This window comes from Rattus norvegicus, chromosome 7 (genome assembly GCF_036323735.1).
Source record: "Rattus norvegicus strain BN/NHsdMcwi chromosome 7, GRCr8, whole genome shotgun sequence".
In the NCBI taxonomy this organism is placed as follows: domain Eukaryota; kingdom Metazoa; phylum Chordata; class Mammalia; order Rodentia; family Muridae; genus Rattus; species Rattus norvegicus.
The window spans coordinates 33,227,761-33,252,910 of record NC_086025.1 but is presented as its reverse complement, the minus strand read 5'-3'; the positions used below and the strand labels follow the sequence as shown (position 1 = coordinate 33,252,910).

Sequence of the window (25,150 nt, the reverse complement as noted above, 5' to 3'; positions counted from 1 at the left end):
TGTGGCCTTGTTGGCGGAAGTGAGTCACTATGGGCATGGGTTTTAAGATCCTCATTCCAGCTGCCTGGAAACCAGACTTTTCCTAGCAGCCTTCAGATAAAGATATAGAACTTTCAGCTCCTCCTGCACCATGTCTGCCTGGCTGGATGCTGCCATGTTCCCGCCTTGATAATGGACTGAACCTCTGACCCCGTAAGCCAGCCCCAATTAAATGCTGTCCTTGTAAGAGTTGCCTTGGTCCTAGTGTCTGTTCAGAGCAGTAAAACCCTAGCTAAGGCAGCTTACAAACATGTTTCTCAATAACTTTATCTTCTGAACTCGAGCAGAGTTCATGTGCATTCTGTATCTTTGCTAAATGATCAGTTTGACTAGCAGGTATTTTTGTTTTTTTCTTTTGACTATGTGATGGGAGACTGGGTTTTCCAGCGGATAGTAAGGCAAATCACACAATAGTGTGTGTGTGTGTGTGTGTGTGTGTGTGTGTGTGTGTGTGTGTGTGTACAAAAACTACATATAAGCATTGCTTATATATGTTATATGCTTATATATGTTATCTTTGCTTACATACATATAATGTTATCTTTGTTGTCAAATTGAACGGAAAGTTAGATATATAAAATATTGGTAAAGCCCACTTCTGGTTGTGTCTGGGAGGGTGTATCCAGAGATGATTGGCATGTCCATCAGCAAACCATCTTAAATACAGTGGCACATGCCATGGGCTTGAGGCTTGGATTAGACAAAGTGGAAGAGGGAGATGCTGAGGGGAGTGTGCAACTCTTACTGATCCTATGCATTTCCACTGCAGCCATTACCCACAAACCTCCCCATTGATCCCTCTTGGTCTCCAGCTTCTTAGGCTGAGCAGCTACCGCTATCTCCATCTTCCATCGTACTGACTTACAACTATTCAGTCTCTAACTTTGAAGGTGATTTAACGAATCTCCTTTGATAACTGCATATCCATTTATTTCCATTTTTCTGTTCCTTTAGAGAACCTTGGCTAATCTTAGCGTAGGATAGGCATGCCCCTATCAATATATAGTATACATGACTAACGTGTGCATATATAAATCTCGCCTTCTTACGGAGACTTTACGATGTGACAGTTAGAGCACAGCTAGTTGGGTAATTCCAAGGACTGAGAACTGGAAAACTGACAGAGAAGATTCTAGTCCAATCTGAAGGCCACAGAACAGGGAGAATCAAAGGCAGGTTTGTGCGACAGCTCAAGTAGCCAGTCAGAGAAAGCATTCATCCTACCTAAATTAAGCATGCCCTGGATGGATAGAACCACATAGACTCACCTCTCTTAGGGATGTCATCTTTCTTCAACCCACCAAATTAAAATGTTGTCTCTAAGGAAGCAACATTCAAAAATAATGTTTGCCCTGATACCTGGGTACCCATGGCCCAGTCAAGTCAATAAGGCTAACCATTTCAGCTGATAATCCTACCCAGTCAGATATAAAATCAGGTAGCAGGGGAGTCTTAAATGACTGGCAAAAAATATTCATAGTAACTGAAAATATAGATCAAAATATGTACAGTATCCTAGCCATGGTACTAAGTACTCTGTAGGTTATCATACTTAATTCACACAATGATCCTGCAAGGTAAGTACCAATTTGTTGGAGATGAAGCATTAAGCCAGTGTTGGAACTGAGCAAACAAGAGAGTGGTCAGTGGAAACCTCTTTTCCAAAGCTGTGGACAGAATGAAACATTCCATCCAGCAGGGAGGCTCCTTAGGCCTGAGGGTAAATATTTCAACAACTCCAGGAAGTCCCTGAAACTGACTAGATTCACTATGCACTCCACATCCTTCAGTCCAAAAACTGAGAGTCCACCTCAGTTTGAGAAAATTGAGTTGCAGAGAAAAGCTTAAGACCAGACCAGCTACCCAAAAGAAGCAGAACAGGGCCAGGCTGCCTGGAAGAGGTTTATATCAGAGCCGCTTGGAAAAGACACTCTACAAACTGATTTGGCTGAAGGCTGGGTAGTATGCCCAACTTTCCCAGCTTTTGTGAGCTGTCACCCATGCTGGGGTAAGCTTTGGTGATGCAGCTGTCCATGTGTCATTTCTGCTCCTATAAGTAAGTCCTGTAAGGAACCCCAATAAAATTCCTCATTGGTTCACCAAGTTAGACTTTGGTGGTATCTGTACTTTGGTCTGTCATGGGTTCGCTATCTAAAGTGAGTAGTTATGTGTATTGGGTCTCCTGAGGAGAAGTTTTGTAATACAGCACTGCCACAACTTCATACTTGACTCTGTGCTTCACGAAACACAATGATGTTGGAAAGATCTGCTGGGAGTTTTCTCTGACTTTTAAATCAGCACCAGGACAGTCAAGGAACAGGTTGGGGGAGGGGGCAGTTTAGTAAGAAAGGGGAAGTGGTCTGTGCCAGTAGTAACAGGTAAAGAAAACATCGACTGCTGAGAGAGAGAAAAAGCAGAACCTGGCATCCTTTGCACTTGGTATTTCAGTTTAAAGAAGGAAGAACTTTAGTGCTATCATGAAATAAAATCTCTCTGGAAAACTCCAGGAGGTGTACATCTGATTATCACAAGGACAAAGAATAAGGAAACCGAGTATGAGTTTATATACATTGGTGCTGAGGGATGCACTCAGGACTCTGCATGCACGCACTAGTGTGTGTTCTTTGAACACTGACCATCTTATTTCCATCACACAAAGGACTATTCGGTCATTCACTATCCAGACTCCTCTGAAAGTCTCCAAGCAACCCTCAGCTGCTCTGACGGTTATACCTCCCCCCTCCCCACCATAGTCTTCTGCATCATTCATAGTGCTAAGTGTACTCCTCCATACATCTGTATCCCTCCCTTGGGGGAACCACAGATTTTGAACTTTGCATATTTTGCACAAGCTCAGATTTATCGTCACATCTGTTAAAATAAATATTTACTTTTTCTGTTAAGTGTGTGTGTGTGTGTGTGTGTGTGTGTATAAATGCCGGTGCCAGCAAATGCCAAGGTGTCCGATTTCCCCTGGCCTCCTGGCATTGGAATGAGAGTTCCAAAGTGGATGCTGGTAACCAAACTTGGGTCTTTTGCAAGAGCAATGCTCTTAACCACTCAGCCATCTTTCCTGCCGTCCTTTTGGACCTTAAGCTCCGGATCAAGTAGAAGGCTTTATTCACTGTCTGCAGTCTTCCTTCATTTTAGCCTTGATGGCATGCTCTTTTCCCTCCTGGCATCCCTGGAAACACCACAGAGTACCTGAATGCTATTTTCCTGGTGGCTCCAGCGACCCCCTATTCCCTTCCCTCGTAAGCTCATTTATTTCTCAGTATCTTTATTATGACACAATATACTGTCTTATTAGAGTTTGTAATCCTCCTCCTGCATTAGACTATAAACTCCGTGTGGTTTGAGTCTATTCCCAACAGCCTTAAACTCTCACCAGGACTCAGTGGAGTCCTGCATGGAAATCAGACAGTCAAATACTCTTGCATAATTAAAAGGAGAGGCTCAGACACTTCCTGGGCAGTGTGGAGGAAGACGGGGAAGGATTAAGGGTAGCCTGGGCTACAAATAGAGTCAGACTAGGAGAGAAGCCAGGGGAGGTGAAAAAGTAGGAGGGGGAAGGCATAAATTTTTCCAGATCTTTTCATTCAGGGTCATTCCATATCCTAAAATCTCTACTGAACACATTACTAGTTGAAAAGTTGTTTTCTTCTTGGTCCTTAGGAGGTTACTGTTCTCATGGTTTTTTTTTTTTGGTTTTTGTTTTGTTTTTGTACAAGAGAGAAGATATCAGGTGCTATATTTTCATCTCTTAAAACCAAAATAAACCCAATTTTTAAAAAGTCATAAAGAAATGAAAAAAAATAAAAAACACCCTTATAAAAAAGAAATCCAGAAAGGATTTTTAAGAAACAAAAATGGACCCGCTTTGTGTGACTAGAAGACCCTTTGAGAGGAACCACACTGAGTAAACAAGAGGAGGAGGGATTGCTGCTTTAATTCTCAAAGCTCCTCTTTGGGCTCCAAGCTTTGTAAGAGAGGCTTAGAAAAGCGTGCATCCTTCTACTACAGAAGGAGAGAGCTGTTGTGATTTTCTTCTTCTTCCTTGACATGAGTGCTTATTGGATTATGCACTTACTTGACATTATTTCTACCTTGAGGCAGTGTGACAGAGGTGTGTGTGTGTGTGTATGTGTGTGTGTGTGTGTGTGTGTGTGTGTGTGTGTGTGTGCATATGTGCACCTGCCATTTAGAACCTGGAAAGAAAGCCAGTGACAAAAATAAAACGTATGGGATTCAAGAGCATGAAAACCAGTAGAGCCGATGACGGACAGATTGGCTTGTTTGTTTAGTAGTTTCTGTATTTGAGGTGGGGTGTTGCTATGTAGTTTATCAGGACTGACAGTCAGTCACCTGTCTCAGCCTCCAGGGTGCTGGGATTCCAAAAATGTGCCGCCATGCCTGGCTAAGAGAAACGTATTTCCCTGGCTTCTAAAACAGCTGTCAGCAAGGAATGACTTGTGGCTGAATGCAAAGAAGAAACATGAGATTTCTGTCATTGTATTACAACATTATGGTTGTTTAAGTTATGTATTTATTACTAGAGAGAGAGAGAGAGAGAGAGAGAGAGATGGGGAGGGGGTTGCTATAGCAAGACAAGTATGTGGAGATCAGGAGACGACTTCGTAGCCTTGGTTCTCACCTTTCACCTCTAAGTAGTTAAGTGAGGTAGAACTCATATTCCCGAGTGCGCATGGGAGGTCTGCAAGGATCTTTACCTATCGTGCCATCTCTTCAGCCGCAGCCACTTACCTTTTCGTGGTTCTTTATTCTTAGTGAAGCCGGTAACAAAGGCATTCGAATCTTAGAGTAGGAACTGAGACTTCATCCTCACAAATGAATCTTTGAAAAATGAAAACCCAACAACCAAATAACTTAAAATATTTAATGGAGTGTGTACACTCAACCAACTAGCTCTCACTCAGGAACCTAGTACAGACGGGCAAAATAAGTGCACGACTGGCTGCCTGAATTTCTTTTTCCTAAACATCATTTTTTTTTTAAACAATAGAAAGACGTTTTGATGATCACTATAGAACAAAAACTTAACTTTTTTTCTAGTCAGACAAGTTCTGCAAACCTTCAGTGGTTTCTTCCTCCCCGCAGTGAACTTCTGTTCTGAAGTTTATATTCAAGAGAAAGGATTGAATCTATACTCAGCAACAGGGCTTATAGCGGGGAAAACACTAAACAAAACATCATTCTCCAGGGCTCCAAATCACCTTCTGATTATAGCACGGTTTACAGTCCATGTGCATCTCCCATTTCCTCCATGGGGCCGCTCCTGTCAAGAGATTCTCAGCACAGGGCTGGGGTGGGAGGTGTTCTGAGAACTTTGCTGAAGGGCTGTTTCCTGGGAAGAAGCGTCTTTCACCATTAATTTTTCTTTTTCTCTCTCCCTCTCCCTCTCTCTCCCGCTCTCTCCCTCTCCCTCTCCCTCTCTCTCCCTCTCTCTCCCTCCCCCGACCCCCCTCAGAGAAAGGCCCTATGGTCTCCAGGGTAATCAGCTCTCTAGTTCCTTGAGATCCTCAGATTCCTAAGGGAGGGAGAAGACATGAGGGGAGAAAGAAAGAGAGGGATTTTTTTCCACCATTAAAAGTAGGGGAAGGGGCTGGCCAGCTAGTGCAACCAGTAAAGTGCCCCCAGCTGTGTAAACCTGAGGACCTGAATTCAGATCCCTCAGAATCCACAGCCTTGGCCCTTGGGGCCAGAGAGGCAGAAACAGGAGGATCCTGGGACCTACTGGTCATGAAACCAAGACAGATCTGAGAATGATTCAGTGTGAGATGCTGCCTCAAAAAGTATCCTGATGAGCAGATAGCCTCTGGGCTCTACACAACTCTACACACACACACACACACACACACACACACACACACACACACACAGAGGCAAGAAAGAAAGGTGCGTGACATGACATATACCCTAATCCCAGCATGCCAGGAGTCACCCAGAGGCCAGCCTATTCTACATCATAAGATCCAGCCCATTCTACATTGTAAGATCCAGCCCAGGCAAACTAGGCTAGCAAAACCTTGTCTTTGGTCAGAGAAGAGGAGGGAAATAGGGTAGAGATTCAAACTGGAAGACAAAACAAAATTTTCAATCAAAAACAAGAAAGCAAAGACTAAAAGTGAAGAGGCATCGAGGAGGCTTGTAAACAGAAAATCATTGCCGACTCCAGGACCACAGAAGTACATGAGAACAGTTAACCACTGTGGAGAGTTTGTGGTAATGTGTACCGAGATACTGTGAAACACACATCCTTGTTCTCACCCCCGTTACACTGCAGGTAGACGTGCAGCACACTTAGAACCCCAGCAGGTGGACCACAGAGGCAGGGAGATGAAGAATTCTGGGCCATCCTGGACTCTACACTGGGATTCTGCCTTAAACATAGAGTTGGTGGGATGGTCGAGTGGGTCAAGGTGTTTGCCTTCTGGCCCAATAATCTGCATCTGATCCCTAGATTCTGCGTCATGGAAGAGGAGAGAACCAACTGTTAGAAGTTGTCCTCTGATCTCCATAAGTGCTGGGTGGCACTGTGCACGTGTGGGTGCGCACTGCATGTGAGTGTGTGTGTATGTGTGTGTGTGTGTGCATGTGAGTGTGTATGTGTGCCTATGTGTGCGTGTGAGTGCGTGTGTGTATGTGTGTGCATGTGCGTGTGTGTGTGCATGTGTGTATGTGTGCATATGTGTGTGTGCATGTGTGTATGTGTGCCTATGTGTGCGTGTGAGTGCGTGTGTGTGTGTGTGCGTGTGTGTGTGTGTGTGTGTGTGTGTGTGTGTGTGTGCGCCACAGTGTACGTGTTGAGGTCAGATGTACACTTTTGGTTCTCTTTTTCCACTGTGGGCCCTGAGATTGAACTGAGGTCTTAAGGCTTGGCAGCAGGCCTCTCAACCTTCGATTCCTTTTTTTTTTTCTTTTTTTTTTTTTTTTTTCCGGAGCTGGGGACCGAACCCAGGGCCTTGCGCTTGCTAGGCAAGCGCTCTACCACTGAGCTAAATCCCCAACCCCCCGCCTCTCAACCTTCTGAACCATCTCCCCAGCCCTTACATATTCTTTCCAATGCTAAGTCTACTCACCCTACCCTCCAACAAACACATATAACTCCCTCCCCCAGACACAGGTGTCTGCATTTTTATTCCCCCCAAAACAATTTCTGGCGAAATAAAGCCTTCGTTGGAAATTATAAACATAGATGTAGGCAAAGGCCTGCACTCCGCACACTTCGATAATATTTTCACTCACACTCCGGAACCTTGAGCTGTGAACTAGTCAACTAGTTCACATTTCAGTTAGCTTCACCATGAGCTTCCTGTATAATGCAGTGGTATGCTACATTTAGATTTAAAAATAACTCTGCCCAACCACACATTTAGGCGTTTTTCTTTCATTCTACAGTGGAGGATTCTCCTACCTGAGAAATTCAGCTTTAGTGGGTGGGTAGAAGGAGAAAACAGCCATTCTCTCCAAGAAATGAAGGCAGGACATTTCCCAGGGAAACAAAGGGCAAAAACACTTCTCATAGCCCGAGGATCCTAGCCAGCATTTTGATCAAGAGAGTGAACTTTGGAGACACAGTGATGCCTCTGAGAAATCTGCTGAGAGCTGTAACATAGACTGTTGAAAGCAGACATTAGCAGGTTCACCAGGCTGTAATCACCACCGGTATCCATGGTGCTAGGGTTCAAATTAACATGGTTATTTTCCTTGTGTTGCCAAATTTAACATCGGGGAATTTGGGTGGTGGGCCTATTATCATTAGACAAACACACATACTGGTGTTGAAGAGAATTTTTAGGTAATTGCACGGCATTTATGAGAACAGGTTTGGGGATTTAAGCATATACTCAAATACCTGCGTGTGTGTGTGTGTGTGTGTGTGTGTGTGTGTGTGTACGTGTGTTTGCTGAACCACAGTGCATGTGTTGAAGTCAGAAGCACACCTTTGAGTTAGTTCTCTTATCCATGTCCCCAGATAAATATAGGTCTCCTGTCACCTTTGGTAAATGCTGATGCGGGAAACATTTCTGATTCTGCATGTAACCTAAATACTATAACTACTGGTTCCCAGTCGATCTCTCTCCCATTCTTTCTTCCTTTCATGTTAATATCTATGACTTTAAGAGGGATCCTTTTGATGTGGATCCAAAAGGGAAGAGAGGTTGGAAGGAACTGGGGAGGAGTAGGGGGAGAGGAAACCATAATCAGAAACCAGAAAAAGAAACATAATCAGGATACATTTTTTGAAGAAGAAGGAGGAGGAGGAGGAGGAGGAAGAGGAGGAGGAGGAAGAGGAGGAGGAGGAGGAGGAGGAGGAGGAGGAGGAGGAGGAGGAGGAGGAGAAGCAGCCTCTATTTTCAATAAAAGAAAACCAAAGAGGGATCTTTTTGTAAGACGCAGAAAATATTTCTGCCTCCATTTCAGGCTGGCTCAGACTCTCATTGAGGTAGGGAGACTGGTGACAGAGGTTTAATCTCCACCTCAACACAGCAAAAATTACACAGGCCAATCCTATGTCGTCAAAGGAAGGCCACCTAGATGGAACTAATGCAGTCGGTGTGGATACGAACAATGAATCCCACTTCAGGACAGAAGTCACGGTGAAATCTGTTTTAGAAAGTGCCAAGTGAGTGAGTCAGGGAAATACTTTAAAATCTTGAGACCAAAGCTGGTTAACTCATGCCTGAAGTTTCAGCTCTTGGGAAACTGAGGGAAGAGGGGTATGAGCCCTGGGTTAAGTAACAAGACCTCAAGAACAAAACCAAGAGCCAGAGGTGGAGGGACAAGCCTTTAGTCCCAGCAATCCAGAGGCAGAAGCAGGAAGAGCTCTGTGAGTTGGAGGCCAGGGTGATCTGCAAATGAGTTTTTCAGGACAGGTAGGTATGCAGAAAGTCACTCATCTCAAACAAACAACAGTCAAACTAGGCTGGGAGCATAGGTCAGATACTATACTGCTCGCCTAGAGTTAGCCCCTACTCTTATCCCCAGTACCCCATAAACTAGCAGTGTGCATATGATTGTAATACCAGCCCTTAGTGGGGTAGAGACAGGGTCATCGGAAGTTCAAGCAAGCCCTTGGCTACTTAGTTAACTCAAGGCCAGCCTGGGATGCATGAGACCCTGTTTTGAAAACAAAACAACCTGGTGGCTGGTGGCTGGAGAGATAGATGGCTGAGTGATGGGGGATGCCTCCTGCTCTCCTAGAGGACCCAAGTTCGGATGCCACACCCGCCTGGCAATTAACAGCTAACTTCCTGTAACTCCAGCTCCAGGGGAGCAAACTCTCTCTCCTGGTCCATCAAGGTAAGTTATACACAGGGCATAGACACGCTTGCGTACACATAAATAGAAATAAATCTTTAAAAGAAAATCAAAAGAAAAATTCTAACCGTGAAAAAATAAAACAATACACATGTATATACATTCCAAATCCTAACATTTGGAAGTCTGTAACTCAATAGGGCAGATGACCCTGACGGTAATTTAAGAAGGTGTTTTATGGTGAGATAGCTCTGAAGGTAAAGATATCTGATAACCTGAGTTTGATCTTTGGAACCTAAAGGTGGAAGAAAATACCACACATTTTTTTCTTTTGACCTCCATACTTGTGGTGGCCTGTGCATTCCAGCACACACACACATGCATGTGTGCCCACACACACACACACACACACACACACACACACACACACACACACAGACACTAATTCACAAGGGCGAAGCCTTGTGTTCCAAGATTATTTATTTACTTTATTACGGAAGCAATGTACCCTTACTCATACACAAAGGCCAAGGTCCCAACGTGGTAACAACAGCCTTCACTGTCATCTCTGACACTCTGAGAGCAGGCTTCTTGGGATAACTGAATTTTCCAGTTACCAGGACACTGCTCTTTGTTTTCTACCCTTGCTTGTGCCATTGTCCCGAGCAGTAAATCTCATTTCATATTTATTGCAGATGTAGAGTTTAACGGAATCAAAATTACTTTTTAAAGTTTACATCATCTTATCGGGCTGTCTGGTTTGATTTGCAATTTTCTCTAAAGTGGAAAGGAAGGCTTAGGGGGGAAAAATTACTGCTAAGGCTTTCCAGTAATCACAGATGTGCTGACTCCTGCAGAACCCGACGATCGGAAGGGAAAGCGGGCATAGAGCAGGTTAGCTGACACTGTCGAGAAGAGGGTCCAGATGTGGGATGGTAATACCGTTTCTCGGGGTGTGGGGGGTGAGTCTGGAAAGAGGGTGGAATTCACTTGGTTACTTGGACAGAATATTCTTTTGCCAGATGATCTCCAAAGCTGTTCCTTTGGTCGCCAAGCTTTCTGCTCAAATGTGACCTTCGCAAGGAGGTCATGCGTGACCATTTTACTTAAAATAGCAACCTGTTCCCACCCCCACCCCAGCAACAATACCCTATGTCCCTTTTATGTGTGGACCACACACAGGGCTATATGACTCCGTACTTCCTTGTCCCGGAACCAACCTGTCAGCCTTGTTCCTTAACGCCCTCGCTTCCAGATACCATACAGATTTTGCTCTTCATGTTCCTCTCTGAAAGCAGAGGGCTTTATTGTTATTGTTATTATTATTGTTGTTGTTGTTGTTAGTTGTTGTTGTTGTTATCTTCAAATGATTAAGAAAAATTGCTGTGCCCTTGATACATATTTTAAAATGTACAATCTTTTAATCTAACTTTAGCATCTTCTTAAGATTCAGTCTAAGTAGTAGTTCTTTGGCATTAAAAATTGTCCTTTCGAATAAGATCAGACATGAGAAATGCAAGGCCTATGTAGGAGTAATGGCTCATGGGGGGCAAGGTGGGGGGAGCACTTGCTGGTAAAGCCCGAGGACCTGAGTTTGATCCCCAGAAGCGGTATCAAAAAGCTAGCTGTGGAGCTCCAAAGCACTCCTAAGGGGAGACAGGAGGACTGGTGGGAGCTCACGGGCTAAAAAACAAGGGGAAAGGGGGACTTATTCCTGTAAATTGTCCTCTGACCTCCATGTGTACACAGTGGCACATGCATGCCCATAAATATCTCTCCCTCTCTCCCTCTCCTCCCCCACCCCCTCACACACAAAACTCAAAATAAAAGTCATGTGATGGTAGCAGACTTGATGACACATACCTGTAACGTCAGTACTACGGAAGTTCAAGCAGTAGTGTTACTAGTTCAAGACCATCCTAGGCTATAATTGACAGAGAAGAGGGGAGCTGGTGGGAGAGCAAAGCAAGCAGTGCTTGAGGAAGTGATAATGGTTAGCTGACCTGGGCGGGGTGTTAAATAGTTCCCTACAAGTGGTCACATGATGACAACTACCTTGTCTTACCTGTCTGTGAGGGTCAAGGAGGGAGCAGCCATCCCAACTTAGCACATTCCCCACAGTCAGCAGCCTGATGGAGGGAGGGCAGAGATATAAAACAGAAAGGCTGATGCTATCTGTGGTACCAGGAACTTGTAGGTGAGAGTCTTCAGTAAGCAAAGGGAAATGGCAAATGGCGAGGCTGTGGAGTGTGGAGACACCTCAGAGAGGAAGGGAACTTGCTACCGAGCCTGACAACCTGAGTTAAATTCCCAGAATCCATATGGTATAGGAGACAACCAATTCCTGTAGTTTATCCATTCACACACACACACACACACACACACACACACACACACACACACACACTCGCATCGGCACAAACACATGCACCCAATAAATATATTTTTAAAAAGTCACTCAAAAAAAAAAAAAAAAAAAACAAAGCAAGCAAGCAAGCAGATATCCAACAACAATAATCAAACGGGGCTAGAGAAGTGGTTTAGTGGTTAAGAGCATATACTGCTCTCGTTCTCAAGGAGAACCCGAGTTTGATTCCCAGCACCCACACCAAGAGGATCACACCGTCTATAACTCCAGGGTATCTAAGACCTCTGGCACAGGCACTCAGGTGCACAAGCACTCAGGTGCACAGGCCCAGACACATGATTTGTTGGGTTTTTTTGTTTGTTTGTTTGTTTGTTTGTTTGTTTGTTTTCAGAGTTGGGGACCGAACCCAGGGCCTTGCGCTTGCTAGGCAAGCACTCTACCACTGAGCTAAATCCCCAACCCCCCGACACATAATTGAAAATAATATAATAAAACTTTAAAAAAATGAAACACGGAAAAGGGAAGGAGGAATAAAAACCAAGGCCCAATCTCCGACTTCTATCAGCACTTAGCTGAAGCAGGGGATTCCCCAGGTGGAATCAGGTGGTTTTATTTAAATTTCATGCATATGAATGTTTTGCCTGCTTGTACAGACACATCACCTGTGTGCCTGGTGGCCTCTGGAAGCCACATCTTTTGGAGCTGGAGTTAGAGGTGCTTGTGAGCTACCCCGTGGATGCCAGGAACCAAACCCACAGGTCTTCTGTAAGAGCTGCAGGTGCTCTTAACTACAGAGCCGTTCCTCTGGCCCTAGAACCAGGTTGCTGGCTAGCCAGTAAAAATCTATCCTGAATCCATCCTTCCATCTGCACTGACTTGCCATTCTTTCTAAAACGGTGTGGGAGTGGGGAGGAGACCAGTACTGAAAATAGTCGAATTCTTGCTTTGAGAAAAACACGTCTGTAATGCACACTCTGCAACGTCACAGACCACCCCTCACTGTGGCGGGACACACTGCTCTCCCTGTTGAGGGAAAAGTTAACCAAGATCTGCATCCAGTGCGGGCTCCAACTGAGCCCAGAGTCTTCCAACCACTGGGGAGCCATGGCAGATTCCGCTCTTATTAAGAACATTTCAGGACAAGTCTCTGTCCTGCTCAAGAATCTTCAGACAGTATACCACGCAACCCCGGCAGTGAACCAGTTTCACAACCACCACTTGGGTCAATATTCTGACAGCTCTAGCAACTGGCGGTGAGCATTTTGACATGAGAGGAAACCCTCAAGGCTAGGACATGGCCATCCACACCGGCTTGACACCTTTGCCTCATTATAGTTGCAAAGCAACCATAACAAACAGAAGCTTAAAAACTACATGTGTTTGGGGAGGAGGGCAGCAGAGAGGCTGGAGTTTCAGCTCCATTGGCTGGGATCTTGCCTAGTATGTCCAAAGCCCTGGGTTAGGTCCCAGCACAGCACAACATAAATGTAGTGTGGTGGTACAAGGTCCTTCTCCACTGTGCTGTAAGGCCAGCCTGGGTTGCGTGAAATTGTGTCTACAAAAACATTAAAATTAAAAATAGCACAACAAAAGAGATCTGTGTGGAGAGGTACTATGCAAATTTGGCATCATCACAATCTTTTGGGGTTGACCAAGACTCTCGGGTTTCAGCCTACTAATAAAGAAGCAATCATTAGTAATCCCGTGAGTCAGAGAACGGTTTGTGAGTCAGAGCCTATGGCTGCCTTTAGAGGTCTGAGGCAGAGCAAACCTGGGAGGGGAATGACACAAGAGCCGCCACTAAATCATGACTAGTTGGAAGGCGAGGGTTTCTTCTGGAGACAATTTATTTCATGTTTGTGGTAGCCATTGCCACACATTTCAGAAGCAAAAATAAAGTTAAGACAAGAAGGAAAAGGAAAACAACTCCTCTCCCATTTGAGGTTTGACTCCACAACCATGTGCCAAGGCCAACCCTTAAGTATCTCAGAGGGAATTTTCTGGAGCAATCTCTTGATCAGGGCGTGGGTTATGTGGGTGTGTAGAACTTCCTGAGCTCTATGGTTTTCTGTATGGAGTGTCCCATATTTTAGAAGTTATATACTTAGCTCATGAGAGTCATTAAAAATTGTGATAAAGATGCTGAAATGCAGCTCTAAACAGATGATGGCTTCTGGTGGGGATGAGGGGTAAGGAAGGACTCAAGTTATCTTTAAGGGGCTGGCTACTGGGAGTTTGACCATGCTCCAAGGAGTGTACAGGCACCCTTGGACTTGACATACACATATCACAACATATATATTTACATATGCTTATATATCATAATATATATTTACATATATAACACAGCATACATATATATAACAAAACAATTGGAGTTGGTGTGTGTAAATATGTATGTATACACACACACATATATAAACTTTCTTTTGGAGGGAGGGTTTAAGGGTAGGAAGGTAGAGACCTGAGAGAAACGGGAAGTGTGATTGGGTGCATTGTAGGAAATTCCCAAGTAAGTAATAAAAATATTATGTTGGGGGAAAATACGAACCTAGGATGATTATCTTAAATTTGGAGCGTTTGCCTAGAATGCATGGAGTGCTGTGTTTTATCCAGCAGTGTGCTTAGTGTTTCGAGCCTGCACTCCCAGCACTGAGGAGACGGAAACAGGAGGACCAGCACTGACATTCAAGGACATCCTCAGCTACATAGAGATTCTCAGGCCAGCCTGGGATACGTGAGACCCTTTCTCAAAAACAAACAAGGAGCCCGTTTGCTCCTAACCTTGGTTGTAGCTAGAGAGAGGCTGCCATGGTTAGGAGCACCTGCTATTCTTGCAGAAGAGCCAGGTTCGGTTCCCAGACCCCAGTGTGGCAGATCACAACCATCTGTAACTCCCAGTTCCAGGGACTCTGCATCAGGCATCTGAGTTGTGCTGTCTCCTAAGGTGTTAGCCCGTGATGCTAACGTGACTGAAAGATCTACTCGCTAAAGCTGAGAGCCATCTGTTCTTGCTGGTCCTTTAAACTGGAGGACAGGCATTACCTGCACCAGGATAATCAGACCACCTCACTGCCCCACGGAAGCCCCCCCAACCTCCACCCGTGGAACTCTCTCTGAGTCCATTACGGACCTGGTAAGGTGTCATGTGTCCTTCTCAGGAAGGCCATAAGATGTTGCCATTCCTTAAAAGTTAATACTGTGGACCCAGCCTACAAAAGGGAAGTGGCCATAGGTCCTAGCCAATGCTGATCATCCATTTCTTACCAGTAGCCTTTCCCTCTCAATAGTCACAGCTGGGTTAATAAATGTATCAATCCAATGGTATGATCACTTTAGCTATGCAATGGGCCTGGCTCCTTCAATTTCTCTCCACTCATTTCCCCTCCTATTAGACGGCACCGTCCAGCAGTCTCTATTGGCTCTCTGTTGCTTCCCTTCTCCCAGACAAGCATTTCTATCTTTCAGACTTCAGGTCCAGTGTCCCTCTTCTGGAAAATCACCACACCACCTCGAGAGCTGTTCTTTACTGTGCTACATCTCAGGTACAGATTCTGCAAACTTCCAGGCCCCTCTCTCCTCCTCTTCTCCCCGCCCAGGCCCCTGGGTCATAGCACTCTCAGTCTTGACTTGTTTTGTTGAGACAGGGTCTCTCTGGTAGTTAACTGGCTGCCCTTGAATTCACATAAATCCCCTGCCTCTGCCTCCCAAATGCTGGGATAAAAGTCGTGTACCACTGCTGTCCAGCCATAATAGCATTTCAAAGGACATCCCTGGTCAGCTAACTTGTTCTATTTATTTCATAGTCTCCCACCTGCATTTCACCCATGATAGGACATAACTGATTTATAAACCTTGAACCACACAGGGGATTTAAGAAGCAGTACTGACTACTGAGATAGCTCAGCAGGTAAAGGCTTCTGCCTCCCAAACCTGGACTCCCAAAAGTTGTTCTCTGGCCTCTACATGTCTTCCACAAGCAAACATACAAAAAAAAAAAAATTAAAGTTTAAAAATAAAGACACAAGTTACATCTTTTTTTCCCCTTAAAGTCAGAGGCAACAAATGCTCTAAAAGGGCAAAGAAGGGGTCTCTTGTCTTCAAAGCTTAGCGTTCTCTTAAGCATGGTGGGCCAATGCCTTCAATGCCTTTAATCCCAGCACTCAGGAGGCAGAGGGAGGCCTGGTCTACATAGTGAGTTCAAGGGAAACCAGAGCGCCACACTGAGTCTCAAAAACTAAACCAAATGATCAAATAAAACACCTTTCTTTCAGGCCCGATGACACAGACCTATGACCCCAGATGTTCAGAAGGCAGAGGAAGATCTGAGTTCAAGGCCTGCCTGGGCTAAGGTGAATTCAAGGGCAGGTAGGGCAACAATGAGATCCCATCTCAAAACAACCACCAAAAACCATAAGTAAAAAACTGTAACTCAGTGGTTGAGTACTTACCTGCCTACTGAGTACTTACAAGGTTTTATTTAGGCAGATGGGGAATGAGGCTCCCCTCCCCCACTACATCACGGCAGAATAAATGATCACAACAAACTTTGCTGGCTGACTATGTGCTGGATGCCTGCACATGCGCCGTTCAGGCACACAAGGCAGCACATACTACTGGGCGAGGCTATCTTGACCTAGCAGTAGAGACTGCAGTCCAGCCCGGAAGAGCCCACAGTCAGTGACTCGTTCATGACCAACCAGGGGACATCAGTGAAACTAGTGGTGACTCAAGCAAGCCCTGCACTTGGTTCCACTCGAAGGAAACCCCAAGCCGCTAACCTATCAAATGGCTGCTCCTCTTTTGTAGCCAGGGAAGTACTCAGACCACTCCAGATTAAGAGACTGAGAGCCACTGTTCGGTCCCAGTCTGTTTAAAAAACAAAAATGCAATAGTCACAAATGGCTCGAAGGATTGCAAGGCATGGAAAAAGGTCCATGTCCTCCCACACAACAAGGGCCACTGAGGATGGAGTCACAGAATGGATGTAAACTGTTCCCACAGGGGTTACACGGTTACACGCACCGTGTAGAATGACTCTGTCTCTCAATTCAACCTGCATCCAATTTAGACAGAAGATCTGAAAGGCTCTTAGCTGAAAAAAAAAAAAATGAGCTCTGCGCTTTGATAGAATCTAGCTCAGAAAATTCTGTGAAATAAAGATCAAGGCCTGGGCTGTCTGGAGGTCCAGTCTTACAAATTGAGGAGCAGCTAATTTTCTTCCTTCTATTTATTTAAAAAGCGCAAGTACATTCCTTACAGGTCAAGTCTAAAGTGGACTTTAGGAAACTCTAAGCATTGGCTGGGCGGTGGTGGAGCATGGTTTTGAACTCAGCAGAGGCAGACAGATCTCTGTGAGGTCAAGGCCAGTCCGGTCTACAGAGAGTTTCAGGACAGCCAAGGCTAGAGAGAGAGAGAGACCCTGTCCCAAAAGAGAAGAGGGGGAAACAGAGGAAAAGAAGAAAGTGATTCTAAGCCAAATCTTGCTATGACTGAACATTTGAGGGCAAAATCAAACTTGGTTCTGCTTAATTGACATCTGTGATAAAGCAGTCAAACTCCAAACACCCACCTTACAATGTCCCGTTATGGGGTTTTCCTTGTTTATTTGATCTACACATCAAACATACCCTTTTATCTATATAGAATAACTCAGAGGTTAAGGGACCGCTCAAAGTCCCAAAGAGCCTGACACAGGCCAAGGACTAATATTCCTATCTTTTACACCAAAGGCCAACCCTCTAAGAAGGAAAGAGGCCGTGTAGCAAAGTTTTATCTCCTGGATGAGCCATTTCAAGGCTGAAAACGTCCAGAGATGGCCAAACGAGCAACGAGAGGTTCTAACACACAGTCCACCAAAGTGCAAGTAAACTGCTCAGGGCAACATCCCGATGGCTGCGAGCTGGTACCAAGATCAGGAAGGCTTCTGAGTTCAAATTACACACTAGCTGTTGGCTAGGTCTCTGGCACTGGGACAGATTAAGCTCTTAGTTTCCTACCCAGAAAATCAAATGGAAAAAGTCCTGGCCTGTCAATCCAACCCAGTTGGTGAAAGAGCAAACGGCAGTCTGTATCGACCATCTGAGGGCTCGCAAGCACAATTTATAGGAGTACAAATTTCACTTACTATATTGACCTAAGGGTGCAAGGTTATCATGAATGAAAACTATGAAATAAATCCAGCCCTGTTTACAGTGTGACTGTCACGTCTGACCAATTTATGCTTATGCTCATTTGCTAGTCATCTTTCCAAAAAGGTAGGGACTGCTCAGACAGAAAGGGAAAAGCATAGACTTCCGGCTGTATGTGCATACTACAATGAAGCACACGTGAGACTTTAGTAAGTCAGCTTGACAACATTACACCTTTATTACCCTGACAATATTACCCTGACAGCCTTTGTATGCCACCGTGGAATGCAGAGGAAGACTGAGTTGGCCGTAACAAACTTGGGTATGTGTTGACTGAAAAATGACTTAATTTTATGTAAGCAATGATGTGCGAAGATGAGCTAAAACCATGCGAGGTGACCCTCGCCGTATAGTTCCAACAGCTCCTCTTGCTTTGCTAAGAATCTAGAAAAATAAGGTGATCATGGACTCATCCCTAAAAATGTTTAGTTTATGCTTACAAAGACTAGGACATAGATCTGGTTTCTGTGGTTTCGAAACACAAAGTTGGTTGGGGATTTAGCTCAGTGGTAGAGCGCTTGCCTAGCAAGAAGGCCCTGGGTTCGGTCCCCAGCTCCGAAAAAAAAAAAAAAAATCGAAACACAAAGTCTTACTACTGTATAGTTGTGGCTGACTTGGAACTGGCTATATAAACCAGACTGGCCCCAGCTCCTGAGAGATCTGCCTGCCTCTTCCTCCAGTGCTGGGATCGTATGTTTATACCACCATCCCCTTTGTAACACACACGAAAACTGCAAAACGATTCTCAAAACTGACTTAGGTCATCAGATGACCAACTGAAGACTCACTAAAGACAAACGAAGCCATGGTGTCTCCTGTCAATGTTAATCTGAGGCGGTGTCTCCAGACACAGGAACCCAGCTAACTCCACTACCACTTCCTGGCCAGGGGTCCTCACTCTGATATTGTAGGTCTTGTCTATGATTACTTATCTTTGTACGACCAACAGGGTCACAAACGTGGAAGAAAAGAGGATGTCAATAAACGTTTAATCTGTTAATAAAGCTTTTAAAAAGCATCTTTCCAAGATCCCAAAGAACAAAAGGTATATGATGTTTTCTTTTAAATGCCCCTAACTGTAGGCTTCTGTATGTCTCTCACCTACACATCCCTCAAGGTTGGTTTCCATATAAAGGCCCAATAACCCATCACTTTGACCTATGCATTTAAACAGTTCAGATTATAGTTTGCCAGACTCTGCCAAGGCCGTTGTGCATACCCCAGAAGACTCATGTCTCACCCAGCAAGTGAACCGTCACTAACCCTTTATGTGTTAAGTTCCCCCGGTTTCTAGTTCCCCCTGTTTGAACCTTACATGATTCAAGTAACTTCTTTGCCATCAGTGTTTCCTGTGAGCACACGAGTTCCCAAACTGTCTTCAGTACTAGAGTGTGGAGCAGGAAGGCTCCTGAGTGGCAGCACCTGAAGCTTGAAATGTTCCTTATGAGTATCTATCGAGATGGGTTGGAGGCATTCAGAGAAGAAAACGAAGTTTTATGAGGGAAGTCTTGTTTTCTTTTTTAACTCCTGTCTGACAACCTAAGCAATGAAGTTCCTAAGCTGATTTAAAGCCTCAGTCAGAACACTGGTGTTCATGTTCCACAAATGGTTGAAAAGAATGTTATCAACCCTCACTGCTAACAGGAGGCTTACCTCAGAGCAGCTCAAAACATGCAACAGCTTAGCAATGCTTTTTGTAACCCTAAGTATAAACTAAAGGTACAACCAGAAATTACTAATGATACACACTTCTCTGGCTTACCCAAGTCTGCCATGCTGGCAGACAGCCTGTGACGCAGCTCGGTCCAATTTGTAACTCAGGGCATTGTACCCTAAACGATGTTTTAAGTCAGCTAGGTTCTGAACAGGAAAATACACTAGGTAGATTGACAGGGTCCACATGTCAAAGTTTATCCGAAGAGATGGGGCTGCACCTGGGCTCTGCATGATCCCCGGCAGGTTAACTGATTCTTTTCAGTTTCAGGTGATGGTGCTTTCTAAAACTACTGGCAGATTCTCTCCATGAAGCTTACCAAAAGCACCATCATCTGAGATCGAAACGGGTGGGGAAAGTGTCTTTCAGCTTTCACATGCAAAATGCAGCTTGCTAAATTTGTAAAGGGGAAGAAGTCTTAAAAATCGTTGATACATGACGGGGAGGAGAGTCCAGCAGCTTGGCTATTTAGTCCTAAGGTTGAGGGGGACCCAGAAACCTTTAATCACAAAACATGGACACCAGGACCTCTCCTTCCTTCCTTGGAATATGAAGCTTAAATCCTGCTAATACTTAAAACCCCAGATTACTAGCCAGATGGTGCATGCCCTTAAATTTCAGTCTTTGGGAGGGAGAGACAAGGCTATCTCTGTGTTCCAAGCCACCAGTGTACATACTGAGCTCCGAGCCAGTCAAGGACACACACAGTGAGACCCTTTCTCAAAAAATAAAATTACTTGCCGAAGTGTGACTTATGGTGACATAAAGAAACCTCACATGCAATCTTAACAGAAAGCCACTTCCGGCAGAATGGTCTGCAAGGACAGAAATATCTCAAAAGTAAAGATGACCTATGGGATAGTCACATCCTGGATTGATAGGGGAACTTTCCCTGTAGTCCACATCTAGTCAGGTTTCAGGGTGCCTAAGTGTAATCTCAGGTGGAGACAGGAGGATCAGGAATTCGGGCCTTCCTTAGCTATGTGGCAGGTTCAAGGCCAGCCTTGAGCTGCAAGACATCCTGTCCCAAAACAAAACATTAGCATGTCAAGGCTTGTTTTAGGATCACAAAGCAAGACCCAACTTAACAGGTAGGGAAAAAAAAAGAAAAATTAAACTTGTAAAATTAACATTCCTCAAACTGTTAATTATGAATTCCTAATTTTAATACCCATCCTTTATAAATTACTTTTTTCTTCTTTAATTTGGGCAGAGTAAACCCTTTTAAATTACACCTCTCCTGAATTAAAAAAGAAAAAAAAAAAAAAACCCGGTAGTAAATGTACACGCATGTACACACAGCAGCAAACACTCGGTGTTTTGTTTTGTTTTGTTTTGCGTCAAAATAGCTAAGCCAAACATCAGCCTGAAGCAGTTAGCAGGAACTACCCAAGTAGCTTATTGTGCTGCAGACACAGGCTCGGCTCAGCTGTCTGGGGAATGGAGGTTAGAGTCACAGGAAACAGCTGGATGCTAGGTATTTGCATGCCTCACAGGCCAAACACCACCTGAAAGCAGTTCGCATAGGCTCTCATTTTGTTCAAGTCACAAAAAAAACGTCTGGATAGACCTGAACCCTGTGGAGAGTCCAGTGTTCAAGGCCTTACCATTATTACCAGTTAAGCAGCTTCCAAGGAGTTCCTGAATGATATACAAATTGGCCAGCAGTAAAGTGAGACCTGCTTTAAACAACCCTGTAATATATAGTGTTCAGATCCAAGTTTGAAATAAGGGACCTTGTAGAGAAAGGGCTAGATAAAATAAAAGTTATGTAAAAAAAAAGTCACAAGGAGATCCATTATTTTGTAGAGATACAAAGACTCCTTAGTTTGGTGGTATGCCGTACATGTGTGAGGCCTGCATTCTGGAGGCAAAGGCAGGAAGAAAGATCTAGAGTGGGGGGCCAGCCTGGGCTACATATAGAACAAGAGAGACCATCTCAGAAAACAAAATAAGCAGAAACAAAGTCTACACTCCTCCAAATAGCCTGCTAACAAAAATATGTGAATATTCTTTGTACTCAAATAGTTGGCATGTTTAATGTTTAGTGATATATTTCTGGATCACTAAAGTATCGGAAAAACTTACAAATTAAAAAAAAATACCCTCAAATTTGTTTGGAACTACTTAGAGCAATTACTGACTTTAAGCAATTTGAATTGCATTAATACCCAGTGTTAACATGTTTACACACGCTGCCCCTCCCCCAACCCAGTTAATTTAACTCTAAGCATAACTCCTATTTCTGCTTTCAGTTTCCACCAAATTATCGTTCTCTTTGTCCTCCACGATTCCCAAACTGGCGGCAAGCCTTTGTGCATGAGGCACACATTACTAACCTCCACTGCGTCGTCACAATTTCCCCTGCTATGGAAATCCAGGCAACTTTTGAGAAAAGAAGTTCATCAACATACCTGTTGTTGCATTCCAGCTTATGGGATTTTTTTTTTTAATGTAACTCTTGCAAGATGAAAACCAGAAAGCTGCAGATTGCTCTGCTGTGATAAGCCTGTTCTTTAAGGCTCTAGGTCACCTGCCCCAGGACTTTCTAAAGGGACAAATCCATGGGGCAAAAGAACTGTTTCTCAAAAGGAGGCCAGAGAGGAGCGTGTCTATCTTCACTTCCCCAGGAAGCAGTGATGGGGATCCTTTGGGTGGCGTCACCTTTTGAAGACCGTACCTCTGTCTTTATCCTCATGACATCATTAACTTGTGAATGTGTCCGTGCTTTTAACGGGTTAAAAGACTAAAACCCTTACTCTAGTTCTTCCTGTCTCCTAATCGAACACCCCGTCACCCTCATTCCTCTCCCCAGTGGGCTTGTGTGGCATTCCCACAGCTTACAAACCTGAGACCTCTGAGAAAAACATTTTGTAGCTGAACCTCTGTAATCATGACAAGAGATTGATTAAAATGCCAAGATAAGAAACAATTTATTATAGAGAGAAGAAAAATTTCTCATCCAAAATATAGAAATCTGTACAACTTTGCCACAATCAATATACATGAACTGTACAAATTTACACCAGTTCATAATTTACCAAATAAAAGATGACTAACAAAGTTCACAAAATAGATGGCGGTTTGTGGAAAAAGACTCTTACCCAATTGAGTACAAGGAAAGTTACAAACCAGACCTCCACTTTCTAAAAATAAGAAGTTTACTCACTCAATCTTAGAAAACTACAAGCGAATGTACAGAGAGCTGGCTGGTGCTAACCACAGTTGAGACAGTGTCTTTGTAAGGGTCTTAAAAGCCTGTTGTCATGGCAGATTCCGGTCACTTGCTACTCTCAAAGCCAAAAACACAAGGTCTGACCATTTCCCCCAGGTCATGCGTACTAAGTGTCTTTATGTACATTTATACATTTTTAAGTGCTAGGTAAAAGTCTCCGTGTAATATTTCCAGTACTACCATGCTTAGAACATTGAGCTTTCCTATTGAGCTGCCAAAAAAAAGTTACTGGTAACTTTCAAGTGTAAATAGTGCAAATTCCCCTGCAAGGTTGACTGACTGCAAAAGAGGGTTCTTTGAAATACAGAATTTCCTTAAAGGGACTGGTGTGACAAATTGGGTATAAGGTCTGGGAGAAACTGAAACCACCCTGCGACTTCACTCCCTACCAAATAAAGTGATCCTTTACTTGGACTCACAGGCTACTTAAATCACTTAAAGGTACTGTCCAAACTATGGCACTGTCACTTTAAAAAAAAAAATTATTACCACTCTATCTTGTGCCAGATCTTCACAGCTGTGACATGGTTATTCCATAATCCATCCCCAAGAGGAGCCCACCCAAAGCAAAAAATCAAATCTATCCATCCATTATAAGATGATCCATCCATAGACTATATCTTAACCTGATACAGTCATCATATTGTAGTTTTTGGAAGGGCTTGTTCTGCCCAAGAGAAGTTCCTCCTTACAGCTGATTCTGCTGTCTACCATTTGCACGTTGGTGCTGTTTTGAGAGCTACCTCCCGCTGGTGAGGCTTCATACAGCACACAGATGGAGCCATCCTCTCCAATCCTGTAGGACACTTCGTAGGGGTCAACCCAGAGTGTGAGTTCACTTGGGAGAAGCCTGAACAACTCTTGACTGCTCAGTCCAATCCGCTGGGCTGCCTGTCCAATCAGAGGATCCATCTTATGGTTGATGCGAATACAACGGTAACCTGATCCCTTGCACGGCTTTTCTGGGAACCAGTGATGTTTGTAATGCTCTGTGGAAGGAAAGAACAGAAACAATGCTTAGAACCGTAGTAACCTAAGCCGTACTGTACTGTTACTTTCCTCCTCCTGTCAGCTTCTTGGAGAAGCGAAAACCAAAACCACCAACTTTTACAAATGTCCGGGACTGAATTCGCTCTTGCGAGACCGAATGGAGAAAAGCGCAGTGTGGCAAACACTGTCCGGGTACTGACCGGTTGAGCCGCCAAAACAGGAATCGCGCGCGCAGCCCGGGATGGCCAACTAGCTAGAAGGCACAGGCGACCGGGCGGGAACCTGTTTACTTTCTCCACCCCAACGGGGTCGCATACAATAGACTTTATGGCTTTAGTGGGGGTTAAGAGTAAGACAACGCCACTATGGTCAGTTAACCCCAAAGGAAAGAAAACCAAGAAACTCTAAACCAAGATCTGGGCTGGGTTGTAATTGTACCGGTGACAAATCCGATGATTAATGGGCAAGAGGCATAGGAGGTGCGGAGCCCTGGCACGTCCGTCCCGGGCCGGGTCGGGTCAGAGGAACGGCGGCGACAAGCCACTCAGGAGCTCAGCCGCCGACCCTCGCAACGGTCGCGGCGACCTGGCAGAGGGGACTGACCGGACTCCGGGCCCTGGGTCTTTTGTTCCCCGCCACCCGCCGGTAGCCGTCGGGGCGCAGCTCCGCGTCGCACCGCTTCGGATCCTTTGTTGTGCGTGTCGCGGCGCCCTGCCGCCCAGCCCCCCCCCCCCCAGCCACGACCGGGACGCGCCCGTTAGTGGCGACCCGCGACGGGTCCCGTGACCCGCTCACCTGCCAGCAGTTCCTGCAGGCTCTGGCTGAAAGTCTGCAGCTGTCGCTCGCTCGTGAGCCCCTTGGTGCGGAGGAACTTGGAGATGAAGGACACCGCGGCGGCGATCTCGCCTATCATGGTGGCGGCCCGAGTGTAGAAGGGATGCATGGGGGCGGCGGCCGGGGGTGGCCCGGGGCGGCCGGGGCTCGGCCCCGACGGCGGAGCGGCCACCCCGGGCTCCCGCCCAGACCCGACGGCCGAGAGGAAGCGAGGGCGCGAGGCGCGGACGGCTACTGGTTCTAGGGGATTTTTTTTCTTTCCTTTAGAGTAAAAAAGTTATTTTCAAGCCAGGAGGCGGCAGGAGAGACAGAGAGAGACGAGCGATGGCGGCCTGGTCACATCGCTCGGACCTCCCCAGCCGCCTCCGCCTCCAGCTCGGTAGCCTCCGAGGATCCCAAGAGTTGCATTTCCAGCTCCGAGGGGCGAAGAGCTGCCGCCGCCGTGCAGCTCATTTTATAGTGCTGCGGAAAGGAAGTGGCGTACCTGGAGCGTGAGG

General features: G+C 45.1%; 1 protein-coding gene across 1 annotated transcript; it reads right to left on the bottom strand.

Annotated features, from left to right (window-relative positions):
• Positions 1-22,504: 22,504 nt before the first annotated feature.
• Positions 22,505-24,762, bottom strand: Btg1 (BTG anti-proliferation factor 1). Its single transcript, NM_017258.2, has 2 exons — positions 24,615-24,762; positions 22,505-23,818 (listed from the first exon to the last, which is right to left on the bottom strand). Exons 1-2 carry the CDS (start codon positions 24,760-24,762, stop codon positions 23,451-23,453), a joined length of 516 nt encoding a protein of 171 aa, NP_058954.1. The 3' UTR covers positions 22,505-23,450.
• Between the last annotated feature and the right edge of the window lie 388 nt (positions 24,763-25,150).

Excerpts from the sequence above, each read along its gene's own strand:
- Btg1 (NM_017258.2), bottom strand. The coding sequence starts at position 24,762 with ATGCATCCCTTCTACACTCGGGCCGCCACCATGATAGGCGAGATCGCC. Across the intron at positions 23,819-24,614 it reads CCTGCAGGAACTGCTGGCAG|AGCATTACAAACATCACTGG; the intron begins GTGAGCGGGTCA and ends TTCCTTCCACAG.